Source organism: Nyctereutes procyonoides, unplaced genomic scaffold (genome assembly GCF_905146905.1).
Source record: "Nyctereutes procyonoides isolate TBG_1078 unplaced genomic scaffold, NYPRO_anot_genome, whole genome shotgun sequence".
NCBI lineage: Eukaryota > Metazoa > Chordata > Mammalia > Carnivora > Canidae > Nyctereutes > Nyctereutes procyonoides.
In genome coordinates this window covers 19,441,486-19,466,776 of record NW_026575034.1, presented here as the reverse complement: position 1 = coordinate 19,466,776, position 25,291 = coordinate 19,441,486, and the positions used below count along the sequence as shown (strand labels likewise).

Genomic DNA, 25,291 nt, shown 5'->3' with positions numbered 1-25,291 from the left:
ACTGTGCTGTGAGTCCCCAAAAGCGAGGGTGGGAAAGCCACGTGGAGACAGCCGTGCCTGTAGGCTTCGGGAAATCATACCTTTTTTCAAAGGAAAAACTTTCAACTTTCAAAAGTTTAGAAGGAACGCAGAAGACGACTCAGAATATGGAACTAAAAAATAATGTTGTTTCTGACTGCAGCCTCACAAATGATATCGACAAAAAGGAGACGCTTGGGGGCTCCTGGAGAGAAGCTAGTTTTCAGAGGGGCTTGTATGAAAACTAGAAAGGACAAAGCAGAGTGCCCCTGCATAAGCAGCACCAGCAGGGGCAAACCCCAAACAGAAGGACAGTGCCAAGGACAGGAGAGGCACTTTTGGTTAAAGTTACATCCTCAAGAAGATCAAAGAGAGAACGGGCTCCGTTCCACTGATGCCTCTGGCACAAAGAACTTAGGGCAGCAGTCCCCAAACTGCTTGGTGTCAGTGAATTTTAAGATATCAAGGAAACTGGGTGAGTTGTTAGCAAACTGGAGGTGAACTATTTCCTTTTCCCCCACCCCCCAGCTGGCAAAGAAAGTTAGATAGGTTCTATGAAATTTAGTCTGTTGAGGCTGGGGTTAACCCCTATGATGGGTTGTGGGAGGCTGGGAGATGAACTAGGGATGGTATTCATTAAGAGCAAGTTATATCAACTTGACTTTGTGTGTTGGGCCAGGAATGCATCGTGTGGGATAGACGGGGTAAATGCGTGCTTTGTGAGGCATTGCACAAACACTGCTCAGGCAGTCTTTGGATGAAATAGAGGAATATAGGATGGGTGCTAAGAAAAGTACTCCAGTAATAATAGCACCTAGAGACCAAGTCTAGGAGGATTTATTGTAGAGGGTGACAGTCCTCTGCCCTCCTGCTTATTTAGCATTTTTAAAAAACATTTTATTTATTTATTCAACAGCACAAACAGGATGAGTGGCAGAGGGAGAGAAGCAGACTCCCCACTGAGCAAAGAGCCAACCTGGGGCTCAATCCCAGGACCCTGGGATCATGATCCAAGCTGAAGGCAGACACTTAACCAACTGAGCCACTGAGGTGCCCCTGATTTTGCATTTTTAACATATAATGTGGAAGCTGATCTAGAAGGTCATGAAGCTCTGATGATGTGAAGCCAAAGAAAAACCAACTGGATCAACTGACATTGAGATTCATAAAAACCTATATAGACTGGAGTGATAGCTAGGTTGCCAGGAAGAGGGTAAAAGAGGTCAGAAGAACCTAAGTAGTGGAAAATCACTAAGGTATGGAAGGAAACACTTCATAACAGAGCCAAGCAACTCGAGGACAGGAACATACCTGTGATTTGACCAGGAAGAGGGTCCTGAGGAAGATAAGTGGCCCTCATGGTGGAGACAGAGTTTGTCTGCCTGGAGACCTGGGGCCAGGGAATGAATGGGGTGATGAAGTCAGATAGCAGGTCTAGACTCTTCATTTGAGAGGTTTAACGATAGAGGGAACAAAAGAAGGAACAGGGCAGTGAAGTTCTAGCAGCTTCTATAAAAGAGACAAGCAGGTCTAAAGACAAGCAGGACTAGTACACAAGGAACTAAATAAAGATTCTGGAAATGAGTAGTCAAGATGGTGAGCACCTGAGGGAGTGCAGAGCCATTGCGTGGGCTTTTCTTGTCAGCGATCAATGTCATGGGCCTTGACTGTGTCCCATGACCGTTGGGTGTTTTCTGTTACTCACCTAGTTCATATGGCTCAAACACTTGGCAGAGGAGAGGCAGTGGGGGAAGGGAACCCACATTTATCTGATGCCTCCCATGTGCTAGGCCCTGTGCCAGGTGCATCACTTAGGGCTCACGTGGTCAACCCCTCACAGTAACCCTATGAGATATAAACCCTCAATTCTACACAAGTAAGGGCGGCCCCAGTGGCGCAGCGGCTTAGCACCGCCTGCAGCCTGAGGTGTGATCCTGGAGACCTGGGATCGAGTCCCATGTCGAGCTCCCTGCATGGAGCCTGATTCTCCCTCTGCCTGTGTCTCTGCCTCTCTTTCTCTCTGTGTCTCTCATGAATAAATAAATAAAATCTTAAAAAAAAATTCTACACAAGTGAAAACAAGTGTACATGAGTCTGCAGCCTGCATGCTCTGACGGTGTCATGCCAGTGCCATTATGGCATAGTCGCCCCTAACAGGCTGATGTCCCTCTCTGGGGAGGTAAAGGCTGATTGTTACCTTGAGGGATTGCTTTTGGCTCCATCCTTGATTCATCTGCCATCCTTCCTTCTACCCCAAGGCTCTTGGTTAGAGGGTTCGATGTAAAACTTTTAAAAATTGCCTTCATACCACTGAATTCCCAGCTGCATTTCCCCCTCTCCTCAGTATTCCTCTAATCCACACCTACCTTTCCTCTTCTCATACCTCACAGTGGCCACTCTAAATCTGTATCCCCTTTTGTTTGACCGCTACGTCCTTTGAGAAGGAACTTACCTGCTTTACAGAGATCAAGGCCATGGGGAAGATCTCCCTCACCTTGCTGTTGCTCATCTAAAGACTGCCTGGACCCCCCCCCCCTCCCAGCATTCCCTTTGTGCTTAGCTAATCTCCCCATCCCAGGCTGCCAATTCCAGTGCCTTTCCTTCATCTTAATTCCTCCTGCCCAGCTTCTTGGTCCTCAAAGGTAGTCCTAGGGACCTACCTGCTAAGTGGTTAAAGTACCAAAAGACTTTGAGACTTTTCAGGAGAAAAGGCAGGAACAAACTGAGTGTAGACAGTCTTTTCCCCATTGAGCACCTCTCAGTGGTGACCAAGTCCATAGGCAGTAGAGACAGAGATGGACTGTGATGCCTAGTGGTTCAGGCTAGTCAGGTGAGAATCCTCCTCTACCTTTGTCATGCGTGTGCTCTAAGCCAGCAACGGGTTTGGAGCCCAGTGGTGCACAGAGCACAGGCCAAGTCAGAGGCCAGTGTCTGTCCTGGGACTGCAGGTAAGAAGGTAGAGGACAGGTATGCCCCAGCCCATTGGTGCTGGCCCATCAGGGACCAGTAAGAGTGGAGCTGTGGGGAGGTCTGAGATCCAGGACCCTGAGACCCATAAGGGTCACCTTGATTTCTCAGCCCAATCCTCTGGTCTTGGTAGGAAAATGTCTTATTAGACAGACAGCCCTGTGGGAAGACAACCGGGGCTGTCTGTGGGCCAGCTCAGGTGGACTGGCTCACAGAGCAGCTGGGAGGCTGGGGGGCTGCTTATGCTGGCAAGCACTGCAGTGTAGCCCTCAGTCCAAAAGGTATCAGCGGGAAGGAGAGCAGGGGCTGTAGCCCAGCACCCTCTCAGCCCTGAACTGCCATTCAGACCGTTTCCCTTCTACGTTGGAGAAGAGGATTTACAAAACAAGATACCAGTGGGAGTTTCTCTCCTTAGACACCATTGTCATTAGGGAGGTTGGACAGTTTCCTGCTGGTGCACCTGGACAGTTCTGTGGTGCCAGCAGCAGACCCTGGTACCAGATGCCAGCGCTTAGAATATCAGTAAAGGTGGGCGGGGAGGCCTACGCAGTTTCCTTGGCTGCCACTCTGTCCACCCAGGTCTCTGCTCTGTTGCCAAGTGTTTCCTTAAGTCCACATCCCCATGCCACAGGCTGCTCATAGCATCCCCCAACCTCTTGGGTTTCTTGCTGCCATGAGTGGCACCATCATCTACCATGTTACCGAGGCTCATGGCTCGCTCGCTCTCCTTCACTCCCACCCCCGGGCAAGGTACGTGCCTCGGTGGCATCACCTAGACTCATACCATCCCTTTCTCTTGACCCAGGCAGAACTAGCCACTCCCTGGAAGCCCTATGTTTTCTGGGTAGTGGCACTAACGGCCTGTCATGATTATTTGTGTGTCTCTCCCCACTCAGCTGTGAGCACCATTGGTAAGTGTGGCCGTGGGTCTCTGCACAGTGCCTAAATATCAGTGGGGTAGGTGTAAGAGGTCAGAGCTGCTAGTGAGAGGGATTCACAGTTGAGTAGATAAGTATGAATTCCAGGGATTGCAGTGACTTTTCAAAATTGCCATAAAAGGGGATCCCTGGGTGGCTCAGCGGTTTAGTGCCACCTTCGCCCCCGGGGGCGTGATGCTGGAGTCCCAGAATCGAGTCCCACGTCGGGCTCCCTGCATGGAGCCTGCTTCTCCCTCTGCCTGTGTCTCTGCCTCTCTGTGTGTGTCTCTCATGAGTAAATAAATAAAATCTTTAAAAAAAAATGCCATAGAAGGCCAAATGTTCTCGAAGCTACCAAGGAGTCTGGTTTGGAGTGGGACGGTTTGGTATAGAGTGTGAGGCAGAGTTTAGAGTTGGGATGTATAAGCGTGCATAAGTGTGCTGCGTGCCATGGGTCACCTGCACACAGGGGTCAATGTGCTTACGGGGGTGGGGTTGGCACCCATAGCCCATGTAAGGGGTGTGTGGGTCTCTCTGTGTGCCTGTATCTGCTGTTCCAGGCCCCGGGCCTCACTGTTCCTGTGCCAGGATGGTCCCGGTGTGGCACTACGGAGCTGCCGGGGGTTTGTTCAAACTGCAAGACAGCCCCATAGATGGGGGCCGGTGTCCGCGAAGATGCCATGTCTCTTGGTTCCCATGAAGAAAGTGGGCGGTCCCCCCGGGGCCACCTGCTGCTCGCCCTCTGCATGCTTCCTTCTTTCTGGGCTGCCCTGCTGAGGAGCTTTGTGTGGATTGCTGACTGACCCTGAGTGCTTTTTTTCCCCTCTCTCTTCTTACAGTCAGTTCTGAATGTGATCAGTGAGCTGCAGGAGCAGATGTGTAGGCTGCAGCTGGACATCCACAGGCAGATCCAAGAGCGCCTCTCCCTCGGTAGGGGCGACCCTGAGGAGGTGGCGGCCGGTGACGGTGCGGCCCAGCCCCCGCCCTGCAGCCAGGACGGTGCCTGTTGGGAGGGGTCACCTGTAGGAACCACACTTAAGTATATCAGAGCATGCGTGTGGGGGGCACTTCACTGGTGGAGGGGCTGGGGTTTCTTCTAACCTTAAGTGCGTGCAGTGGCTTAACATGGCTCTGTTGTTACCTCCGGGCTGAGCTCTGTGACCCTCCCTGAGCAGGTCTGAGTAGGTGAGGCCACCCCTCAGACAGGCAGTGGCACTCGTCTTCCTCGGGGTCGGGAATGAGCTGTGTCAGGTGCACTGAGGGATTGGGTGTTCGTGCCAAAGGAAGCCCCAGGAGTTCCCTTCCCAGGTGTGATTCAGACACTGCTTCTCCTGGGCTGCAATGAACTTCCATCTCATGGGCTTTCTTTTTTTTTTTTTTAAGGAAAATATAGCATCATGAAAGAATCCTTTCAAGTTTATTTTTAAAGAAGTTGATCCCCAGTGAGAAAATAGAACACAAGTTTCCATTTGCTATGACAATGAGGTCATCATCTGAGTTTCTAGGAAACATTCCCCACTTCATCACATTAGAGGGATTTCACAACCTCTGGGCCCCAAGGGGTATATCTTTCTGGTATTCTGGACTTGGCTCCTCACACTGCTGGGACCGGGTCCTGTGTGACCTGGCTGGGCCTGGTGATGGAAACTGCATGGAGATGACCTATGCCCCTGGGGCCCACTGTCAGAGAGGACTTGAAAGCTTGAGGGAAGGTCAACGTCACAGTCATGAGCACTGCAGAGGGTCGGCCTCGGCTCTGAGGGAAGTTACCACGATCCATACTCAACTATGGAACATATTGAAACTCTACCCAGATTCAGGCATTAGGGGAAGTGCTTGGGGGCAGGGGGTTAAGATGAGGGGGAGATTATATTAAATTAAATAAATGATTGAGGGGGAAAAATTATAAGGGGATAAAAATGAGAGTCCAGGTATAAGTGTGGATTTGGACAGGGAAGTGCTGAGAAGGTGCTGGGCATGCCCCATGTTGAGTGGGTCACCGCAGGAAAAACCTCTAAAAGAGGCTAAAATTTGCACCAGTGTTTCTAGATGATGATGGGCAACAGACAACCTAGAAAGAGAAAGACGTGCCCCTGACCGCATCATACTCTATGTCTCCTGGTGGTGGCCTCTCAGGCAGGACCAGAAATGTTCTCACAAAACCATCCTGAATCAGCTGCAAGTCCCACCAGGCCTTAAAGTCTAATGTTGCAGGTCATGGATACAAGGAAATTAGCTTTTTTTTTTTCTAAATTTTTTTCTAAAAGGGCATCAACAAATGGTTACCTTAGCTATGAGAAAATCTTTCTGAATTACCCTACAGCATTCAAGGATCAGCAGTGTAACTTTTTGGCAAATTGTCTCAGCTCCGGGCCAGTTAAATGATGAATTGAATTTCACATGTTCATTTGTCAGGAAGGAATGCAGACCTACTGCGTGCCAGAGGGAGCAAAACAGACTTGGGGTTAGCCAGACCCCTCACGGAGTTCACAGCGTGGGAGGAGAACTAGCCGTTAGCCATCATATCAGTAAATGTCTGATTGCAAAGGATGTAGGAGAGCTATAGGTGTGCCGTGAGTGTAGCAGGGGGCCTGATGAAGTGTGAGGGTCGGTGGGGATCAACCCAGCAGACCACTGCAGACAGGAGGGAGCGCTGTGTGTGAAGGCCCGAACTGAGTTGGGAGGAGCCAAGGGATGCCAGGATCAGATGTGTGCTTTAATTACATTGTTCCCCTGGATGTGATGGGGGGGGCAGTGGTTTCAAGAAGAGAAGATGAGGGGCATCTGGGTGGCTGGGTGGCTCAGTGGTTGAGAGTCTGCCTTTAGCTCAGGTCGTGATCCCAGTGTCCTGGGATCGAGTCTCCCATCAGGCTCCCTGCATGTGTCTCTGCCTCTCTCTCTCTCTCTCTCTCTCTCTCTCTCTCTCTGTCTCTGTCTCTCATGAATAAATAAATAAAATCTTAACAAAAAAAGGGGGGGTGGCAAGATGACAGAGGAGCAAGCCCTGGAGAGACTGCGCGGGCTGTGGAGACGAACCGCTAGGCCAGAGTAGTGGTGGTGGAGTTGGAGAGAGAGAAATTGATTTCTCTGGAGGTAGAATTAACCAGGCTTAGGGATGAATTACATCTGTGGGAGAGAGCGAGGTGCCAAGAATAGACCCCAGGTTTCTGGCACAGGCAAGTAGGTGGATGGAGATGCCATTCAGTGGGACGGGAATGTCTTTTAAAGGGGGAATTAAGTGTTCCACTGGGCCATGGCAGTCGGAGATGCCTGCGTGGAGGTGTTAGGTAGGGAGTCTGTGGGAATCTGGAGTTCAGAAAGTCTGGAAGTGATCACTCTCATGCTAATTTTTCTGATAGGACTCAGGCAGCAGGACCAACTGTCTGTTAAAGGAGCCTTGGTTTGGGACAAGGGTGCTTAGTGGTGTCATCTTTGCTAAAGGGGTAGTTTAGACAGCAAAGGGCCTTGTAGTCAGAAGAAACAATCTGACTTCCAGCTCACCACGGCCAAGGTGTTCAACTCTCCCTTCCTCATTCAGTGGCTCCCTACTGGCCAAAGACTGGCATCAAAGCTCCATATATCGCCATCCAAAGCCCTTGCAGTAGGGCCCCACCTTATCTTTCCAGTCTCACATCCCACTGCCTCCTGCCCTCAGCCCCAGCCCAACAGACTGTCTCCCTGTCTGCCTCCCGTGTCCACCCTCTGGGATACCTTCTCTCTCTCTCCTTTCTTTAAGCGGACCCACTCCCCTGCCCTGGAACACTCAGACTGGCTCTACATTTGGCATTTGTTCTCTAGTTTTCCGTCCTGCTGGTTGTCCCTTCTTCTCTAGAGCCTTCCAGAATCACACGCCACCCCTCTTCAGGTTCCTAGATCGCTCCCTCCAGCACAGAGAGGTGCTCCCACCTAGCCTGCTTCCTCCTCCTTTGTAATAAGCTGCCTCACTTTGCACCTCTGTTCCTCTTGCTCCCAAGTCCTATCTGTCCTGCACCCCCCCCACACACACTTGTGCACAATCTGGGCACACCCCGCAGGGGATGTGGATTTCAGAAAGGGGCAGGCTGAACAGGTTCTAAAAATAAGAAAATCTTCTCTTCCTGTGCCTGAAACTCCCTGGCTTCTGTTTTCTAATGGCCCAAACAGCTTTTCCCGAAACAGGACCATGTTTAAAGATTCGAGCTGCAGCGTGGAGCATGACGCAGGTGCTCCTGCACCAGGCATCCTCTGCATGAGCCTAATCAGGGTTGGAGATCCAGGGAACACTGTGCTCTGTAACCATCAGAACCTTGTTTTTCTCCCTCATCCTTCTAGGAGTTACTGCAAGAGCTCAGGCACCTCAAAATCAAGGTGGAAGAGCTGGAGAATGAACGGAATCAGTATGAGTGGAAGCTGAAGGCCACTAAGGTAAGAGGCGGTTCTGACGCTTTCGGAGAGTTTGAGGTCTGGTGGCAAGGGTCTGCACTCAAGCCCAGGGTTTGCGGTAGCCTAAGCTGGAAGCAAGCAGATTGACCCTACTGTGTGCACACGCAACAGTGCACAGATTGTGCAAGCAGGCAGCTTGGGTCTAAGAAGCCCTTCTCGTAGGGAAAGCTCCCTGAGATGATGCATGCTGGAGTAGCTGAGTCTCCTTCCTCTCTCTGTGTCCCGTAGCACCCCTAGGCTGGCCTGGGACCAGGACAGGGCTGTGAGCAAGGGAGAAGCCTTCGGGCAGATGAACACCAATGTTATACTGGCTGCATCACTTTAAATACAGCAGTCCCTTTAATAATCAGCTTTTAAAATAGGCATGCTTCATTTTTCACCTTGAATACATATGGAACATACGTATGGAATATACATATATATCCATAATATATACATATTACATACATGCATAATTTGACTATTATTTTAACTAAATATGTTTCTATTGAGCTGGGGAGCTAGGCTGTCCTGGGGTTAGGGGGAAGGAACAACCCCTGGGCAGCATTTCCACTTGAGGGAGCCTCTAAAGGCACATCTGCTATTTCACTAAGGTCTCTGCAGCGCCACCCAGATGTGTTAACAGATTTTCACTTCTTACTGGAGTTTTTAAGAGTGTTTAAGAATTTTCTTAACTTCTAGTTTGTAATTTTATTTTTTCCTCTAGGTTAATTTTTATGATTTATAACAATAATACCCCTTACAGAGAATTTTCAAACCTTTAAAAAATGAATTCAAATCACTTCTATACCACCCCAGAGCTATATTCCTAATATTCCCTTCTAGGAATTTCTCTTTTGAGGTGTGTGTGTGTGTGGGGGGGGTCTCTCTTTCTCTTTCTTAGTTTCTAATGTTGATAATTAATGTATGTCCCTCTATTAAAACTCTGAACATGATATTGATGTAGGTATAACCTGTTGTATAAAGTGATTTTCTTAACCACTTTATGGATGAGGAAGCTGAGGCACAGGGCAGTGAAATAACTCTCCCCAAGATCTTACCAAGTCAGCACTGATCCTGGCAAACCAAACCCACTTATCTCCAGCTCTGTTTTTATCTAAGTGACCCTTGTATGTAGGGTGCTTCACTTACCTGTTCCAGGAGCAGTGGTTTTCACAAATAGCTCAGAACCTCTGTCACAGTGCCTCATTGCAGCAAATCCCGTCTCGGGGAAGCCTTTGAAGTTGAACATGCCACCTGTTATAAAACCAAATACCTTTTTTAGATCACTTAAGCTCTTTGCCTTGGCATCTAGGCCTTTGAGATACTACAGGTTATTTAGTAACTATCAGGTGTGAGACACCTCTTGTGTGCCAGAATGCATCAAACCCTTCGCCCACTTCTTCCTCATTTGATCAATAAAATAGCCTACTGAGGTCTGTTGATTTATTTTCCTCATTTTGGTGGTTAAGAAAACCGAGGCTCAGAGTGGCCAAGGTGAGGTTCAGATCTGGATCTGTGTCATTCCAAAAACCATGCTCTTTTCTCTACAAAATCCTGATTCCCTGCAGTAAAAACCTGCCCCGTTCTTGAAAGTTCTTCCAGTTTCTGTGTCAAGCTTGTCCGTCCCTGAAAGCGATTTATTTTCAAGTGCAGCAGCAGTAGGGTGTGCTTCCTGGGTTTAACGAGGCCGAGTTCTTGCAGGGAGCTGGGGTGCCCGCCTGCCTGCCAGTCTGCATGCCTTTGCCCCGGACCTCTTGCCGCACAGGTGCAGCCTCAGTGGCCGTGGCAGTAGGGTACTCTGTCCTCGTGGTCAGGTAGAGAGCTTGTGGGCCATTGTAGACTCCCCAGCTGTGGGGACCGGTACTACGCTAAGCACAACAGAGCTCCTGTCATTTCTGACCTATTCTGTGGAAACTGGCACATGGGAGGTGGGGTCCGGCCACTTAGTCTATAGGATTTTAAATAGATAACCTCACCCAGAGGCAGGCCTTAAGAGAAGAGACCCCCGTATGCTGGGTGCTGGGCTCTGCCTCGATAGGCCCACATCACCAACATCTGTCGTGGGTCCCTCAGACAAGCATTGGGCTTCCAGACTCCTAACAGAGGCCAGCTCTCACTCTGACTGCAAAGAAAGGGGAAAATGGTCATGGAAGGTACAAGTAAGATTAAGAGGATATCTTCTAAGAATACTGTGGTCCTTGTAGAAATGAGAGGCGTTTGGACCAAAAGTCTTAAGGCTACGGTTTTCAGAAGCCACCGACATTATTAGTTGTAAGTCACAGGCAGCGAGGCCCTAAGTGAGCTCTGGAAAGCTGCTGTGTGGCTGTAGGCCTCAACAAGCTATTTGACGTAGCGGGGCTTGGCTCTCTGGCCTCTGTGGATCTATACACCGAGATGGACTCCATGATAGTGGCCTCCACTTGTGCTATTAACGCAGAAGCAGGCTATAGTAGGTGGCACCTGGCTTTAGAGCAGGTGGGGTTGGCAGCCTGGTCACTGAGTGGCTCTGTGCCTTAGACCTCGAATCCTGCACTCCTGGTGTCTCCCCAGTAGTGACATGCAGGGATATAAAGCCAGTGTGCCCCTTGGGATGGGACCGACACAGTTCTGATCTTCTAATGAGGATGGGAAGATATGGAAATCACACCTACTGTTTTGTGTGAAATTTAACAATCTCTGCTTAGTGGAAATGTGGGAACCTGCCAGTACAACTGTCCGTGTGTGGCTGTGTACGGATGTAAGTATGCAGCTTTGTGGCTGTACTGACATGCTTTATCTGCAACAGTGTATCTGCTCAGCACACCTGAATGCTTGTACGTAAGTACATGTTGGGTGAGCGTGCACGGGGCCTGGAGGCTGGGCAGAGGCCGTGGCTATGCATGAAGGCTGGGAGAGTACTTCGAAGGAGGGAGTACTCTTGGCTTACTCTCCGTCTACCAGGAGTGACTTGATTTCCACTATACTTCCTATATGGGCTAGAAAAATGAAAGATGTGCACACTTCTTACAATGGTGTTTATACGTGCTGTTGCATGAATATCTTGGAAGAAGGAAGGCCACATCCAGAAAGAGAATCGCCATCAGCAGCCCTCCCATTGTGCACACTTCCAGCTCCTCAGGCCTCAGTGGTGACTGGGCCTCAGGGGGCAGGGTAAGGAAAGAGTCTGGTCAGGTAGGAGGGTGCAGGTGAAGAGCCAGAGCCACAGGCAGGGCCAGATTGGCCAGGTGGAGCGCCACCTGCTGGGGAGGGCAGTGAACACCTCTGCTTACCTCTGACACCTCTGCTCCTGACTGCCCCACAGGCCATGGGACCCAAGCATTGGTCCTGGTCTCTGAATGACTTGAGGTACTTTGTTACAGTCTGGTAGTCCCTCTGAGCCTCTAGGGGTCCTCTGTTGCTCTTTCAGGCTGAGGTAGCCCAGCTGCAAGAGCAGGTGGCCCTGAAGGATGCAGAAATTGAGCGTCTGCACAGCCAGCTCTCCCGGACTGCGGCTCTCCACAATGACCATGCGGAGAAAGGTAACTGGTGTGGCTGTGATCGAACGTGGTTGGCCCTGGGCCCTGAGCCTTCTCTCGTAAGTGGACGTGTGTGTCCCTGAGTGAGTATGTATATGCCTATGTGAGAGGCATGCCAGTATGCACGTATGTCCTGTGTGTGTGCAAACATGCCCAAGTGAATAGATGAGTGTGTGCACGCATGCACGCACATGCTTGAACGGGCCTATAAAGTGCAGCTCTATGGTGGAATCATTGCCATGAACTCCTCCCATGTCCAGAAGACTGCTCTGAAGGCTTTCTCAGATGTAGTCTGATCATTAAGCTCTGTACAGCCACCTCTGGAGCTTTTTTTTTCACTTGATTGATAGGACTTATTTTTGTGTCATCCCCATAAGGGAGGCTTTAGTGATTCACTCACTTTATGGATGCTCACCTGATACCCAGACAAGGCCCTGAGGTTACAGAAAAAAATCAGTTATTTCTCATCCTTTAGATCTCAACTTAAATGTTACCTCTCAGAAAGACTTTTCCTGGCCACTCTACCTCAATGAGGTGCCCCCCAGTCCTATTGTCCTCTATGTCGGCATTCTTCTTGTTTGTGTCCTGACACTTAAAACTTATCTGGGCTGCGTTTGGGGAGGTCTCTTGGTATACACTGTTGTCCTCACTGTGGGGCCAGGGACTGTCTCTGTTCTATTTAAGACCATATCCACGGAACTTTACACAGCATTCAGTCATGGTAGGCCCCTAAGAAATACTGAGTAAGTGAAAGGGCAGTGGATTGTCCGTGATAAGTTCAAGTCTGCTGATTCAAAACAGAGGATGAATCCCCAAATCCTCTTATCCACACCTATTTGATATTTACAGCTATTCACCTGGTGTACAAAATAATCACACACCTTGTGACTTCTCCTACCTGCAGGCTGAGGGTGGTGCTAGAGGAGGTCCTGTCGCCCTGTGACTTGGCCCCACTGCTGGGTCCCCTCTCAGCCTTAGCAGGGCTTAGCTTGGGTCCCTGGCTGGGGTGGGGAGGCCAGGCAGCCCTGAAACAGTGACTCCAGCTGGAAAAGGAGATTGGTGACCCATATGTCTATCGCTCCCTCAGCCTTTCTCGGTATCTTTCCCAGCTTTCCAGCATGTTCCCTACCTGCCAAAGCTCAAGGTGGGGTCTGGAGCCCCCTAAGATATTCTAGACTCTCTGCGATGATTAATCTGCACAGAACACTTCCTGTGCCCTGACTCTAGGCCAGGCAGTCTTCCCCTTCCAACTTTGCTTCTCTCTAGTCCACACCTCTAATCAATCATCAGGTAACTCTTGGAGCTGGTCCTTTGGCCATTTGCTCCTCAGGTTGGGTTCTGCCCAAAGCATTGAGGTTTGCCAGTCTTCGTATGGGGCTTACCACCCCCCAAATGGAGCTGCAGAGCTGATCTTCAGCTGCCAAGAGCCTAAGAGAGTGAGCAGGCACTCTCTACTTTCCTCTGAAAATGAATCCCTATGACTATTACCACAAAGCCCATATATTTACTCTTCCTATTCTTATTGCAAGCGAGATGCCTATACCTTGGTTCCCTCGTCTCCTGTACTTTGTTTACATAATTATCTCTATTCCTTTTGCAGTAATCAGTTCAGGGATGATGACAGGTCTTTGTTTTGAAACTCCAATTATGTGACAATCCCTAGACCTAAACATTTAGCAGAATGACCTCCAGCTCCTTTAGGCGCCGGCCTTTGACCTGCCCCATCAGGTCAGTTGGGGAAGAAATCAAGAGTCCCTATTAGGTCCAGAGGGAGAGCAGGCCATGGGTTGTCCACAGCAGATTGACACAGGTTTCTTGAGCTACAGGGAAATTCTATGGGCTTCTGAAATAAGATAGTTTTCCTTAACTGTAGGGTTTGTTTTAATGTATATATAGATGTGTCTAAACATTTGTTAGTCAATTCTGACTAGAGCATTTTAATTTAAGCCAAGTATCCAGCTCTTTTACATAATCGTTCTTTTTTCATCTTCATTCAGCTGTAGACTTTTTTTCCCCCTTATTTTAAACTCTCCTTTGTGCAATCCATGGGACACTCTGATTTTCTACAAAACTAGTTGGCAGCCCAGGTGCATACCCATTCAGGTAATAGGCAATAAATGTCTGTATTCTTCTGAGATCTTGGTTCGAAAGATTTGGGGGTTGTTCTGTGTCACTGTTGAATAAATGGCATTTTGATTTCCCCCCACTAATGTCCATAAAGAGAAGATAAGATACTAGGCTCATTCATTTAGTAATCCAACAAATATTCAATGAGACCAACTATACCAGACATCATCACAGGCTCTTCAAGAAGTAAAAGAGCCCATGTGCAATGTACTCACAAGGAAAGTGTCAGCATCTTAGCACATGGGGATGGCTGTCTGCGTTTCAATAATTCTTCCTACACCTAAATTCTTCTAGACCAAGAAATCCAGCGTCTGAAAATGGGGATGGAAACTTTACTTGTGGCCAATGAAGATAAGGTAAGCCGATCATCAGGCAGCCCTGTACTTCCTCTGCTGACATCTCTGGCTGTTCCATCCCTACTGGTCTCTGATATTTTGGGCAGGGCCACGCCCGGCAGGCCAGTGACCCAAGGACATGTCAGGAGAACGGCTGCTGCCTCTTCAAGACTGAGCCTCAGCCACCTGTTTCTTGCTTTGAAGCCTTGGGGACTTTGCCTAACTAACATCTCCCGACGGCAGATTCAAGTCCTACCTGTTTGTACTGGTGTGGGGTAAAAAATACCACCAGAGTTATTGCGAGTGTCGTAACTGCTGCTTAGACTCCTGGGAGAACTTGAGACCCGTCCACCCACCTCCTATGCGCACAGTCTGGCGATAGACCCCTCACGAGGACCCTGGGCAGCCTGTGATGTACTTACCCTGCTGCCTTCTGCTCCTCACATCTGGTTCCTGCATGATCCTGGAAAAGCCACCTCTGTAACTGTAGAGCACCCACCTAGGTGCTAACTTGAGCCCCAAAGCTCACAACCCTGCATTTTACAGATGAGGAAACTGAGACTCCAAGTACTCGAGTAGTTTTGTCCAAGGTCAGATAACAGTAGGGAGTGGAGCCAGGGTCACCCCCGAGTCTGTCTAAGGCCAAACTTTGTATGGCCTCCCAAGCCCCCAGACCTTCACTGAAAGAAATGATCTCCTCTGGGAATTTTGTCTGTTGTGCAAGGAATCTCCGACTTCTAAGGGACAGGTGAGATAAACTGGAGATAAACACAACAGCTTTATTTTAATCTTTCTTGGCATGTAGCTCCAAGAGGACAATAGTCAACCAGGAGGCAGATTGCAAAGGATAGGGAGATAGTGAGTTTCCTGCTTCTGGAAATGTGTTAAGCCCCTGGAAGGATTGTTTTATGGCTGGAGACCTGACTCATAGCCTTCAGGTGGAGATAAGAATGTTCGCAGCGCCTAGGGGGCAGACCACTGAGAACCCAGGCTCTGGACACTAGGCTTCCCCTTGAAGCGTCCCTTAGTTCCATGGAGCGTATCTTCTCAGTGTGCCCAGAACATAGTGTGGGCCCCCACAAGAAGTCATCTGAGGGAACAGTGGTGGTGTTCACATATGGTCTGCTCTCACACTGACAGGACCGTCGGATAGAGGAGCTCACGGGGCTGCTAAACCAGTACCGAAGGGTGAAGGAGATGATGATGGCAACTCAAGGTGAGGGCAAGAAGGATTCTTCATTTTCTCCCAGAAAGGAATTCCATCTACTGCATTAAACCCAGGGGCATTTCACCAGAGACTCCTCTTTATTTGGGGATGATCCTCTGCTGGAGAATGGAGCTGGTTAGACTGTCCTGGACGGTGGGAAATTGATAGCAGCTATTGATTTCTAGAAACATGTCTGATGACAGTCCAGAGCAACCAGGGACTAAGCAGATCATCAAGAGAAAGCCATCAATGCGAGCCCTTGGGAATCCCCGTCCTTGTAGGTCTCCCATGTGTCTTTCCTGGATACCCCTTAGGGGCAGTGAGTGCAGTCAAACCTGAGCCGAAGATCAGTTCAGTACCCCTCACGGGGAATTCGAGCTTGTCCACCTCCTGAGGAATCTAAAAGCTCCCCCAGCAGGTTTCCAGGGCACATGGGGAGCCTTCTTTGAGTCTCTAGGTGCCTGGGTTCCCGTAGGAAGGCAGAGGGCAGGGAGAGCTGTCGGTGTCTCATGCTTGCCGCCAGGCTGAAGGCACCACGCAGGCAGCATTAGTGCTCATACGAGCCCAGGAGGGCAGATGCTGGGCTGCCTGCCTTAGCCTCCACGCCGTTGACCTGGGCTCCTACCACAGCCCCGGGAAAGCACCTGCTTCGCAAGAGGGGGCTGCTCTGAGGGTATTCAGAGACCTGTCATTCTAGCTGAGCTTTGGCTGATCCTACACACGTATCACAGCCCCGTTTTGCTCTGGTCTTTGAGGTCAAGTCAGAGCCTAATTGCCTGGCCAAGGAATGAGGTTTGGGAGGGAAAGTAGAGATTGCCCTCTCTCTGTTCCACCCACGAGCTTTGCCCTTGAGATGACCCTCATGACAGCCCTTCTTCAGATGCCCTGAAGAATCTTAGGACTCACACTCTTAACGTACCTTTATATCTTCCTTAGGCTTTCTTCATGAAGGAGATAGACTGTTAGAATTTTGCATCATTACAGGTTTCTGAACAATTCCCACAGTAATGACCCCCACCCTCTTCTGCATTCATGCTTCCAGGGCCCTCAGAAAGAACTCTCTCAAGCAATGAAGAAGAACTCGAGGGAAGTTTCAGAAAGTGGAGCACTGCAAATAAAGGCCCCGAAGAATTATTTAAACCAGAGGTGCTGTGTTTCATCCTTGATGTGGGGTTTCTGCAGGCCCTAGGAGCTTGTACAGAGCTTGGGAGAGGGTCTAATTAGGTACCTGTCAGGTATAAAGCATGACAAGTGAGAACCTAAGTGGGTGGAGCGGTCCTCCCAGCCCTTGGGGAGAGCACTGAGGGTGGAGGGCACCCAGGTACAGGCCTGCATTCAGAGCGGGAGGGGTGGCATCATAGAGACTGGACTTGCAAAGACAGAAATTCTCAATCCAGTTCCTTAATGCTTCTTATCTTTCCTATCTGGGAGATGAACAGAGACCCAGGTGGTTTCATTTCATTTCCCCTGTTTCTCCAGTGTCTATGTTAGTGCCTGGTGCCCAGGAGAATGCAAATATTTGTCGAATGAATGAATGTGTCTTGCTCGTCGAGGGGAATACCTCCAGCTGTTGCAGTGATCCGTTCCTATTTCAGACATCTCCTCCAGCCCCTATAACCAGCAGGAAGATTTTCTTTTCTCTTTTGCTGGTCCTATTACATGAATCTCTCTGCATTTAGACTAGATACAAATGAGCAAGTAAATGCAAAGATCCCTTCTCAGGTGGAGAAGGGGCTTCAGCCCAGGATGTAAAAAGTTCATGAAACTCTAGCATGGCCAAACTGAAGAGGATCTCAGGAGTCTAGCTCAGCTTTTCTGAGGGAGGAGCAAAAGTGTCACCAACTCAACAAACATTCCAGACTGCTGACAACAATACGGTAGCAATGATTGGCACTCGGTAGCTCTGTGTGGTCGCTGTGATGAGCACTGTACACAGCTCTCACCTCATTTCTCCTCACAACACTGTCGGGATTCTTATTTTATTGTGAAGCTGAGGCTCAAAGAGGGTAATGATCTGCTTTAGGTCACACGGTGGGTAGATGGCAGCACCTGGAATTAGACTCCCATCCATCTGACCAAAAAGCCCAGACTTTTGACAACTATATTATAATACCAGGGTTCTCCCTATAGTAGACCAAAAAGGTACTTACTGGGCTCTAGAGAAAAGATCATCTTTGCACTTAGTACTTACTACTGAAAACTTCAAACCGTGTCCTCCGTAGACACCACCAGTACTCATGTTTGGTCCACCTGTAATGCTCTTCCCTTTTAGCCTTTTCACTAAGTGCATTCTCATTTCTCAAATGTTCTCCCCTCTGAAGCCCTCTTCTGAACTATCCTTCCCTCCCCTGTATCTCTATACTGCATTATAGGTATCAGTACCATAAGGACATCTATACTGATCGTTCATCCTAATTGTCTGCCTGTCTGGTGTAGGGAGCACTTAGCCTACACAGCACAGGGCCCGGCAGGCAGGAGATGTTGCCCATGTTTGTTAAGTGAATATATCAATTATAGTGTTTCTCACTGTAAGCAAATGAAATCGACTCTGGCTAACCTACACCAAGAAGGCATGTTTTTGAAAGGGTGTGTGGTGGCTTCCTGAATGAAAGAAAAAGCTGAACATCCTGGCTCAGAAAGGGCAGGAGAAACAGGATTCCCAGGGGTTCGGGTGTCAGGCCTCTACTGCAGGGTTATGGATGCAGGTCCGGGGAGCAGAGGCAGTCGGCCCAGGTTTCCAATACTCCTTTCTCCTTGGCATCTTGAAAGAGCAAGGCACCCATACTGACACAGCCATCCTGGCTGTACCTAGAGGAGGAAGTGGAACTCCTCAAGGAGAAAGGATGGTAGGAAGTCTCCAGACAGTAACTGTCCCCTACAGTGACTTCTGTTTTTTGGTGCAGATGCCTCCAAGATGTAGCTCTCCCACCATGGGGCCACCTCCACTACCGCAGAAATCACTGGAAACCAGGTAGGAGTCCTGATCATTTTCTTGGAGCTGCTGTGTCCTCAGGCCCCTCTTAGGGCCCCTGCATGGACTGGCCATGCATGGTGAGCACAGCCACCATGTCCTAGGCACACCTAACCTTCCACTGAGCAGCACTCCAGACCCTGGCAGTGGCCACAGTGTAGCCCTGGCTACAGAGCAGTCACAAACCGTGCCTTCCTCCCCTGGCCACAGAAAAGACTTCCCTTCCCATGGGCTAAGGGTCTGGGCCATTGCCACTGAGAGTAGACCTGACCAGGGCTTGGAGGCTCAAAGGAGAGGTGGCTGTAGGTTGTCTGTGCCCACCAGTGGCTCCTCGGGGCTGGGAGTATGCCATGACATAGGTCTTGTTTTCATCAGCTCTTCTTGAGAGTCCTTCCTGCTCTCAGGATCCCTAGAGCCCTGTGACAGTCCAGGCTTCCCAGGGAGAGCCATTTCTCCTACAGGGAGGTTGATTAATTGCTTTGGGGAAGCAATTATAACGGGCTGGCCCGTAGGATCACCTGGCTGCCACCTGTCTGGTTCCCTCGAAAATGAACCCATTTCTAGCTTCCTATGTCAATAATTTAGAATACACTTCCAAGTTGGGCCCCATGTAATGGAGACATGGAGGCTCCACTGCCAAGAGCAGGCTGTCTTTCAGTGAGGGTATCTGGGGAAATTGGCCATAAGTATGATGGAAGCTTCCCCAGAATGGCGCTAAGAGTCCAGAACTTACATGCTCAGGACCCCACTTTCTAGAGAGCCACTGTTTCCCTCAGCCTTTAGCCCTAGAGAAAAACTGTAAGTGTCAAAGACAGCAACTGACCAGCAGGTTTTGCACAATAGGAAATTCAGTTTATGAGTTCACTCAGGAGGAAGTCAACACTGACTAACTCACACTGACCAGGCTCATAGGAGACCAATATGCCAAGAGATTCTGCTTTACTCATATGAACTGAGAAATAACACTGCCAGGGAGACTTGTCACAAAGTAACCCTTATGACCACTGGTGGCATTGCCTCTTCTCTATACAACTGGTGCCCTTCTCTGCAAAATAATCTCTGAAAAAGCAAATTCCTCTGAACAGACTAGTGAGGGTATATGGAGCTGGAGCAAAGGGTTGGAAGATCCAGCAGGTGATGTTCCGGAGCTGTGCCTGGCTGATGTGCTCATTTTCACTCTATGTGGCACAGCTCCTTCCTCCCAGGATTCCGTCTTAGATTCACGGACAAGGCAGTGTTGGCACCTTTCCTGTCTTTTGACTCTACAGAGCCTTCTTTTATGACTACATAACAATTAGCTCCCATTAATGTAACAGAATTGAGCGTATTCTAGACTTTCAGGGAATGCCAAGGTCCTTTGATTTGGATTTAAGTGATGCCCTCATGCCCTCAGCATGACCAGGCTATCCCCCGGGATGGGCCAGTCTCCTATGTAGTGATTGTGATGAGAGGATGGTTTTTCCCTGCCCTTCATCCGAAACTCACTTAACAGACAACTGGTAAACTGGACAACTTGGAATGTCCTGTGCGCAAATGACACACTTTCTCTAGTAACTGTTTGTTAACTTTCTTTTGTGTTTTTCCAGAGCTCAGAAAAAACTTTCCTGTAGTCTAGAAGACCTGAGAGGTGAATCTGTGGACAAGGTCAGCCTCTTGGTCTCTCCATAAAGACTCCTGACTTAACTTACCCAGCAGTTCTGTGACAGACAGGTCCCACCCTATAGAGGACTTTCTATAGCTGACGGGGAGGCAGGAATTACATGAACATTTTGAGAAAACCAATCAGATGTGGCCCGAGGCATCGTAGAGGCAGGGCAGGGTCAGGAAATGCTGCCTGGAGTTGACAGAGAAGATGTAGAAGTAGGCACAGGCAGGCTTTGGGATATGGCACGGGGAGTAGGAGAATGTAAATTCAGAGCCATGAGTCAGATCAAACCCTGGTCTTGAATCCTGGCATTATATCCCCAGAGCCACTCTGGGAACATTGTGAAGATTTTGAATGAAGAGATAATGTGGATAAAGTTGATGAGTCATGAGATGATTTAGAAGATTAGAGAGGAAGCTTTTTTAAGAACCTGGAAAGATGTGAGGAGGGCTCTGTGACCCCTTATTTGAGAGCGACCCTTGACCACGTGGGTAACCCCAGTGCTAGAGGGGTAGGTGACAGGGTTCCTGGAGATGAGGGCTCCTTCCCTGACAGAGCACCTTTATGGACACCTGCCGCATGCAACCCTTGGTCTGAGCGGCAAGGAAACCAATGAAGGCTGGAGCTGGCAGGAGCCACAGGGCCCATTCGGTGGCTCTGCCCTGTGATCCGGTGCCTCTGGCTCTCTGGTCGCTGGCAGCTGCCCAGAACATCTGTCCATGGATTGGACAGGGATCTCTGTTCCTTCCATGGATGGTGATTACCTGACGAAGATGGGGAGGGAGGGAATGAGCCTTGCAGCCGTAAGCAGGCGGGTGGTCCTAGGTGGTTGTTTGTGACTAATACAGGTCTCTCTCTCTCTCTCCACGCGTTTGAAATCCTTCTTGCCACTGCGTAGTGTGTCAACGGGAACCAGATCTCCCCAGTGGTAGAACCCAAGGTATGGAAACTGCATGTCCCTCTCCTGCATTTCTGGTCGCATGTCTGCTGGAGTCTTTTCACCGAGCAGGTTATAGCTTTGGCAACTGTAAAATGCATTCATTAACGGGACGAGAGCGCGGGAGGAAAGACAAAGCTTCCTCTCCCACTTTCTGCTTATGCACACCCCTCTGTGTGGCGTGACTTCACCCCATTGTGGGGTAGGATTTATTATTGTCTCCTCCATTTTACAGGCTCAGAAAAACTCAGCTTTAACAAGGCATTGCCGATCTGACTGCCGGGAAGGGGGATGCTAGGATTTCCACCCACAGCCAGAGGGGCGCGACAGCTCCCATCCTTTCTGTGCTGATGTCGTGGTTAAACACGGGGGCGCGCTCAGCCACAGATGCAAGAATCTTTCCGTGGCAGCCCCTCACGTTGGTGTCTGGCCCTTGCTTCTGTGACCAAGGGCTCACTACCTCATAAGACTATACTCTTTCCCAGCTCTATTAGACGCATCTGCTGGACTTCCCTAGAGTGTACACCCGCCAATCCCGGCTCTCCCTTTGGAGCCCCTGGAATGCACCCGTCTCCCCTGCTCTGACAGCTCCAGAACCTGAGTTCCTCAGGCCCTCTCTGAGTGGAACATCCTCTTCTCCTGTGCTCAGATCACAAGCCTTTAAAGATCCTATTCGGTCTCCTGAGGGTCAGCACCAGTTTCTCTAACGGGTGCCCTGGACCTCCCTGGAGCACCATATTCTAGATAGGGTCTGATGGGTGCCTTCCTTGACCTAGGGCCTGCTCTGGTAGTTACTGCACTCCAGGCCCTGGGGCACAGGATCATTTTTGTGCTGTGCTGGTATGCTCGGCCCGAGGCAGGAATCCTTCCCTATTGAGAAACAATAAAACAGGTTCTTGAGGCTAAAAGGGTAGAGCTTCGCCTGACCCCATCCAATACAAAACCCGTGTTCTTGCCACTCTGGTGCGCTGCCTCTCCATTCCAATGTAAGGCAGCTGGGATTTCCGCTCCCCCACAACCAGCCTTATTCTTCTGTTCCTCGTGTGTCCTCTTCTGACCTTGACCTTCTCCAGCAGTGAATCCTGTCTTCCCAGCTGTCCTTGGCTGAACAGAGCTGAGAATCCTTTCTGTTGCCTTCTGATTCCTTTTGTAGTCTTTCTTATAGGTCTGGGCCACCCATGCTTGGGTTCATCTGCCTCTTTCCCTCTCAGATCCTCAGCGAGCACCCGGGGCAGCGCACGTCGGCAGCCTCTGCCCTAAGGGGGGATGCGTGTGACGATGCAACCAGAAATCTGGTTTTGAGAGCCCTTCCCTACTCCCCTAATTCCTACATGACGGGGATCCCGGAGTCTTAGTTCCTTAAGCCTTTTTGAACATTGCCTTGCCCACAGGCCATGCTCCCAGCTCTGTGCATCAGAGTAATCTGAAATGCCTATTAAAAATACGGACACTCAGGGTACCTGGTGGCTCAGTGGTTGAGCATCTGCCTTTGGCTCAGCTCAGGTTGTGATCCCGGGGTCCTGGAGTCAAATTCTGCATCAGGCTCCCCGCAGGGACACTGCTTCTCCTCTGCCTATGTCTCTGCCTCTCTCTGTGTCTCTCAATAATAATAATAATAATAATAATAATAATAATAATAATAATAATAAATACATACAATCAGGGTGCACTCCCAGAAGGGGCTTCATGGGACCAGGTGCATCTGAAGGCTCTGTCTTTACGAGTGTCCCGGGTGACTATGGAGCAGCTGACGCAAGGACCGGCATTTGCACACTGTTGGTCTAACCAGGTCCAATCTCTCCCTCATGGGTCATCATGAATTTAAAAATCACACGGGCTCCCTATCTTGAGGTTCTGATTATTGCTACTTCCCCAGCCAGTTCTTTCAGGCTTCCTTGGAGATTTCGTCTACTTTTTTTTTTTTCTCCACGTCTCTCCTTTCTGAGCTTATTTATAGGGGTTAGTAGCCCACGTTCAGTGAAGGAATTGGATTTCAAACAATTTCTAGGACATGTGTTTGTAAGCACACTGAATTCAGAAATTCACTGGATTACTTACTTGGCTTTTACCTAAATGAAAAGATGTGTCAGTCATTAAACTCTCCATTACTTTTCTGACTTGTCCATTTTGAAATCAGAGCTTTTGTATGACTTTTCTTCTGGGCCCAGTCAAGTCATCCACAGACGATTTCCTTGGTAATGTGGCTTCATTTTCTCTTTTTACTCAAATTCATTCCACTGGGTTTCCCCTAGGTTCGTGGGTTTAAGGGCCGTTGTGTCCTTTCTCTTTAAAAAAAAAAAAATCCAATATGGTTAACATACAGTGTTATATTAGTTTCAGGTGTACAATGTAGTGATCCAGTAATTGTATACATTACTGATCGCTCCTTGTGATAAGTGTCTTCCTAATCCCCATCACCTGTTTCCCCCTTCCCCTCACCCACCTTCCCTCTGGTGACCACCAGTTTGTGCTCTAGAGTTGAGTCTGTTTTTTAGTTGGTCTCTTTTTCACTTTGTTCATTTGTTTTATTTCTTAAATTCCACATATGAGTGAAATCATATGGTATTTGTTTTTCTCTGACTGCATTATGTCCATCTTGCACCAAATAAGTGCAATTCTTTTCCCTTTACATTATCTTGTTTTTCGGGGCACCCTTTCTATAGCCAAGGTGTGTGCACACTGGGGCTGAACCTCATACGTGGCCTGTTTTCTCTCGTCATGTCCCGAGTGAGTGTGTGCCTTCTTGCTTTGCCTTAACCTGGTAGTTTTCAAAATAACTGTTATTATAATACATAAATATAATTTGTATATGATGTATATTATAAATACATATAATAAAGCAACAGATATACCCTTTACTAGAATTTGGGTTTGTTAATTCAAAACATTCAACAGGCAACTCATAGCTGTTAGTTCACGAGTGTCCAAGCAGCAGACCAAATGACAAAGGGTCCCCTTTGCGAGACACTTCTACTTCCCATTTAGGGTCAGTTGTAGTCAGCCCTGGGTTTGGGTCTGACTCTGTCCCTGTCTCCTTGCATGGACTTTGGGCGAGTCTCATTCTCAGAACTCTGGTCCCTTTGCCTGGACTAAATGATCTTTGAAAGGCCTTTGAGTTGGCCTAAGTGAAAAATGGCTCTTGGAAAACTGAGTTGTCCCTGCATCCGAAGATTTCCTACCTGGGTTTGCATTTGAGGCTGATAAATTGCTTCAACACGTCTCCTTCTCTCCTTCCAATAGGACAGCCCTTTCCTGGTGGAGCACAAATACCCCACGTTACCTGGGAAGCTTTCTGGAGCCACGCCCAATGGAGAGGCTGCCAGGTCGACTCCCACTGCCTCCCAGCCAGACCCTGCAGGGAGCAGCCTGCTGAGGCTGAGTGAGTATCCAGGCCTCTGGGCAGGCGGCCCCTGGCGGTGGCCTTGGCACTTTCAGTTATTGTTATTGCAAAGGTCTTTGCCCCGACTGCCGACTGCCGCGGCCCATGGTTGGAGGATGGTGAGGGTGGGTGGACGGGACAAGTCGTCCCTCTGGGTGGCCTCACTTGCAAAGACCATGGCTCCCTTTCTGGGTACATTGTTTCCTTTGGTAAGCCCTAGAGAGTGCCAGAAACCCAGGCTATGAGCCCTTTCTTTCTGCAATCACTCCACCCCCATTTGCCCTCTTCCTGTCCTCCTCTCCTGGCCCTGACACGAGTCTTTCCCTTCATTCCTCCCTCTTAGCCCCCCATCCTCCCACAGCACCCCTCCTGTCCCTCCCTCCCTCCTCCTCCTCTGTCATCATGATCTTCTCTCTCCTGTCTCTGCCTTCCTCTTGCAGCGTCCCTATTACCAGTAGGATGATATTATGTGCTCTTCCCAGGGAGAGTGTTTCCTTAGGGAAATGGAGTGGCCAGTGGGCAAGGATGTCCATCCACAGGTACCCTTTTGGTGCTTAGGGCCTGGGATCATGGAGATCTTTGCTGCTTTTCATGCAGAGTAGGCCATCTTTCCTCAAGAACAGCAGATCAGTGGAGCCTAGGAGGGAACGTTCTGGTCCCTGCAGAGCTCTCCGTACCCTCCTCCTCATCCTTGGTAGTTCCCTGAGCCAGCCCATGTGTTGGCTTCTGCCCTTGGCCAATTCTGCCTCTGGCTGCAGGAACTCCAGATAAGCTCTTGAATGCATCTGTTCTAGTAACACCGAGACTCTGCACTTGCAACTGCTTCAGACCATTCTAGTCTGATGTGAGGGAACCCTGGCAGCCACACA

General features: G+C 49.4%; 1 protein-coding gene across 7 annotated transcripts in view; it reads left to right on the top strand.

The window, feature by feature from the left end:
* PPFIBP2 (PPFIA binding protein 2) overlaps positions 1 to 25,291 on the top strand; it is a 146,546-nt gene that overhangs the window by 104,606 nt on the left and 16,649 nt on the right. For all 7 annotated transcript variants that reach the window (XM_055317818.1, XM_055317811.1, XM_055317812.1 and 4 more), the window contains 9 exons: positions 8,214 to 8,306; positions 11,713 to 11,824; positions 14,243 to 14,304; positions 15,424 to 15,499; positions 16,533 to 16,636; positions 18,394 to 18,461; positions 20,048 to 20,105; positions 21,005 to 21,046; positions 24,284 to 24,422. In XM_055317818.1, the coding sequence (XP_055173793.1) occupies positions 8,214 to 8,306; positions 11,713 to 11,824; positions 14,243 to 14,304; positions 15,424 to 15,499; positions 16,533 to 16,636; positions 18,394 to 18,461; positions 20,048 to 20,105; positions 21,005 to 21,046; positions 24,284 to 24,422 (754 nt within the window). The remainder of the gene's footprint in view (positions 1 to 8,213; positions 8,307 to 11,712; positions 11,825 to 14,242; positions 14,305 to 15,423; positions 15,500 to 16,532; positions 16,637 to 18,393; positions 18,462 to 20,047; positions 20,106 to 21,004; positions 21,047 to 24,283; positions 24,423 to 25,291) is intronic.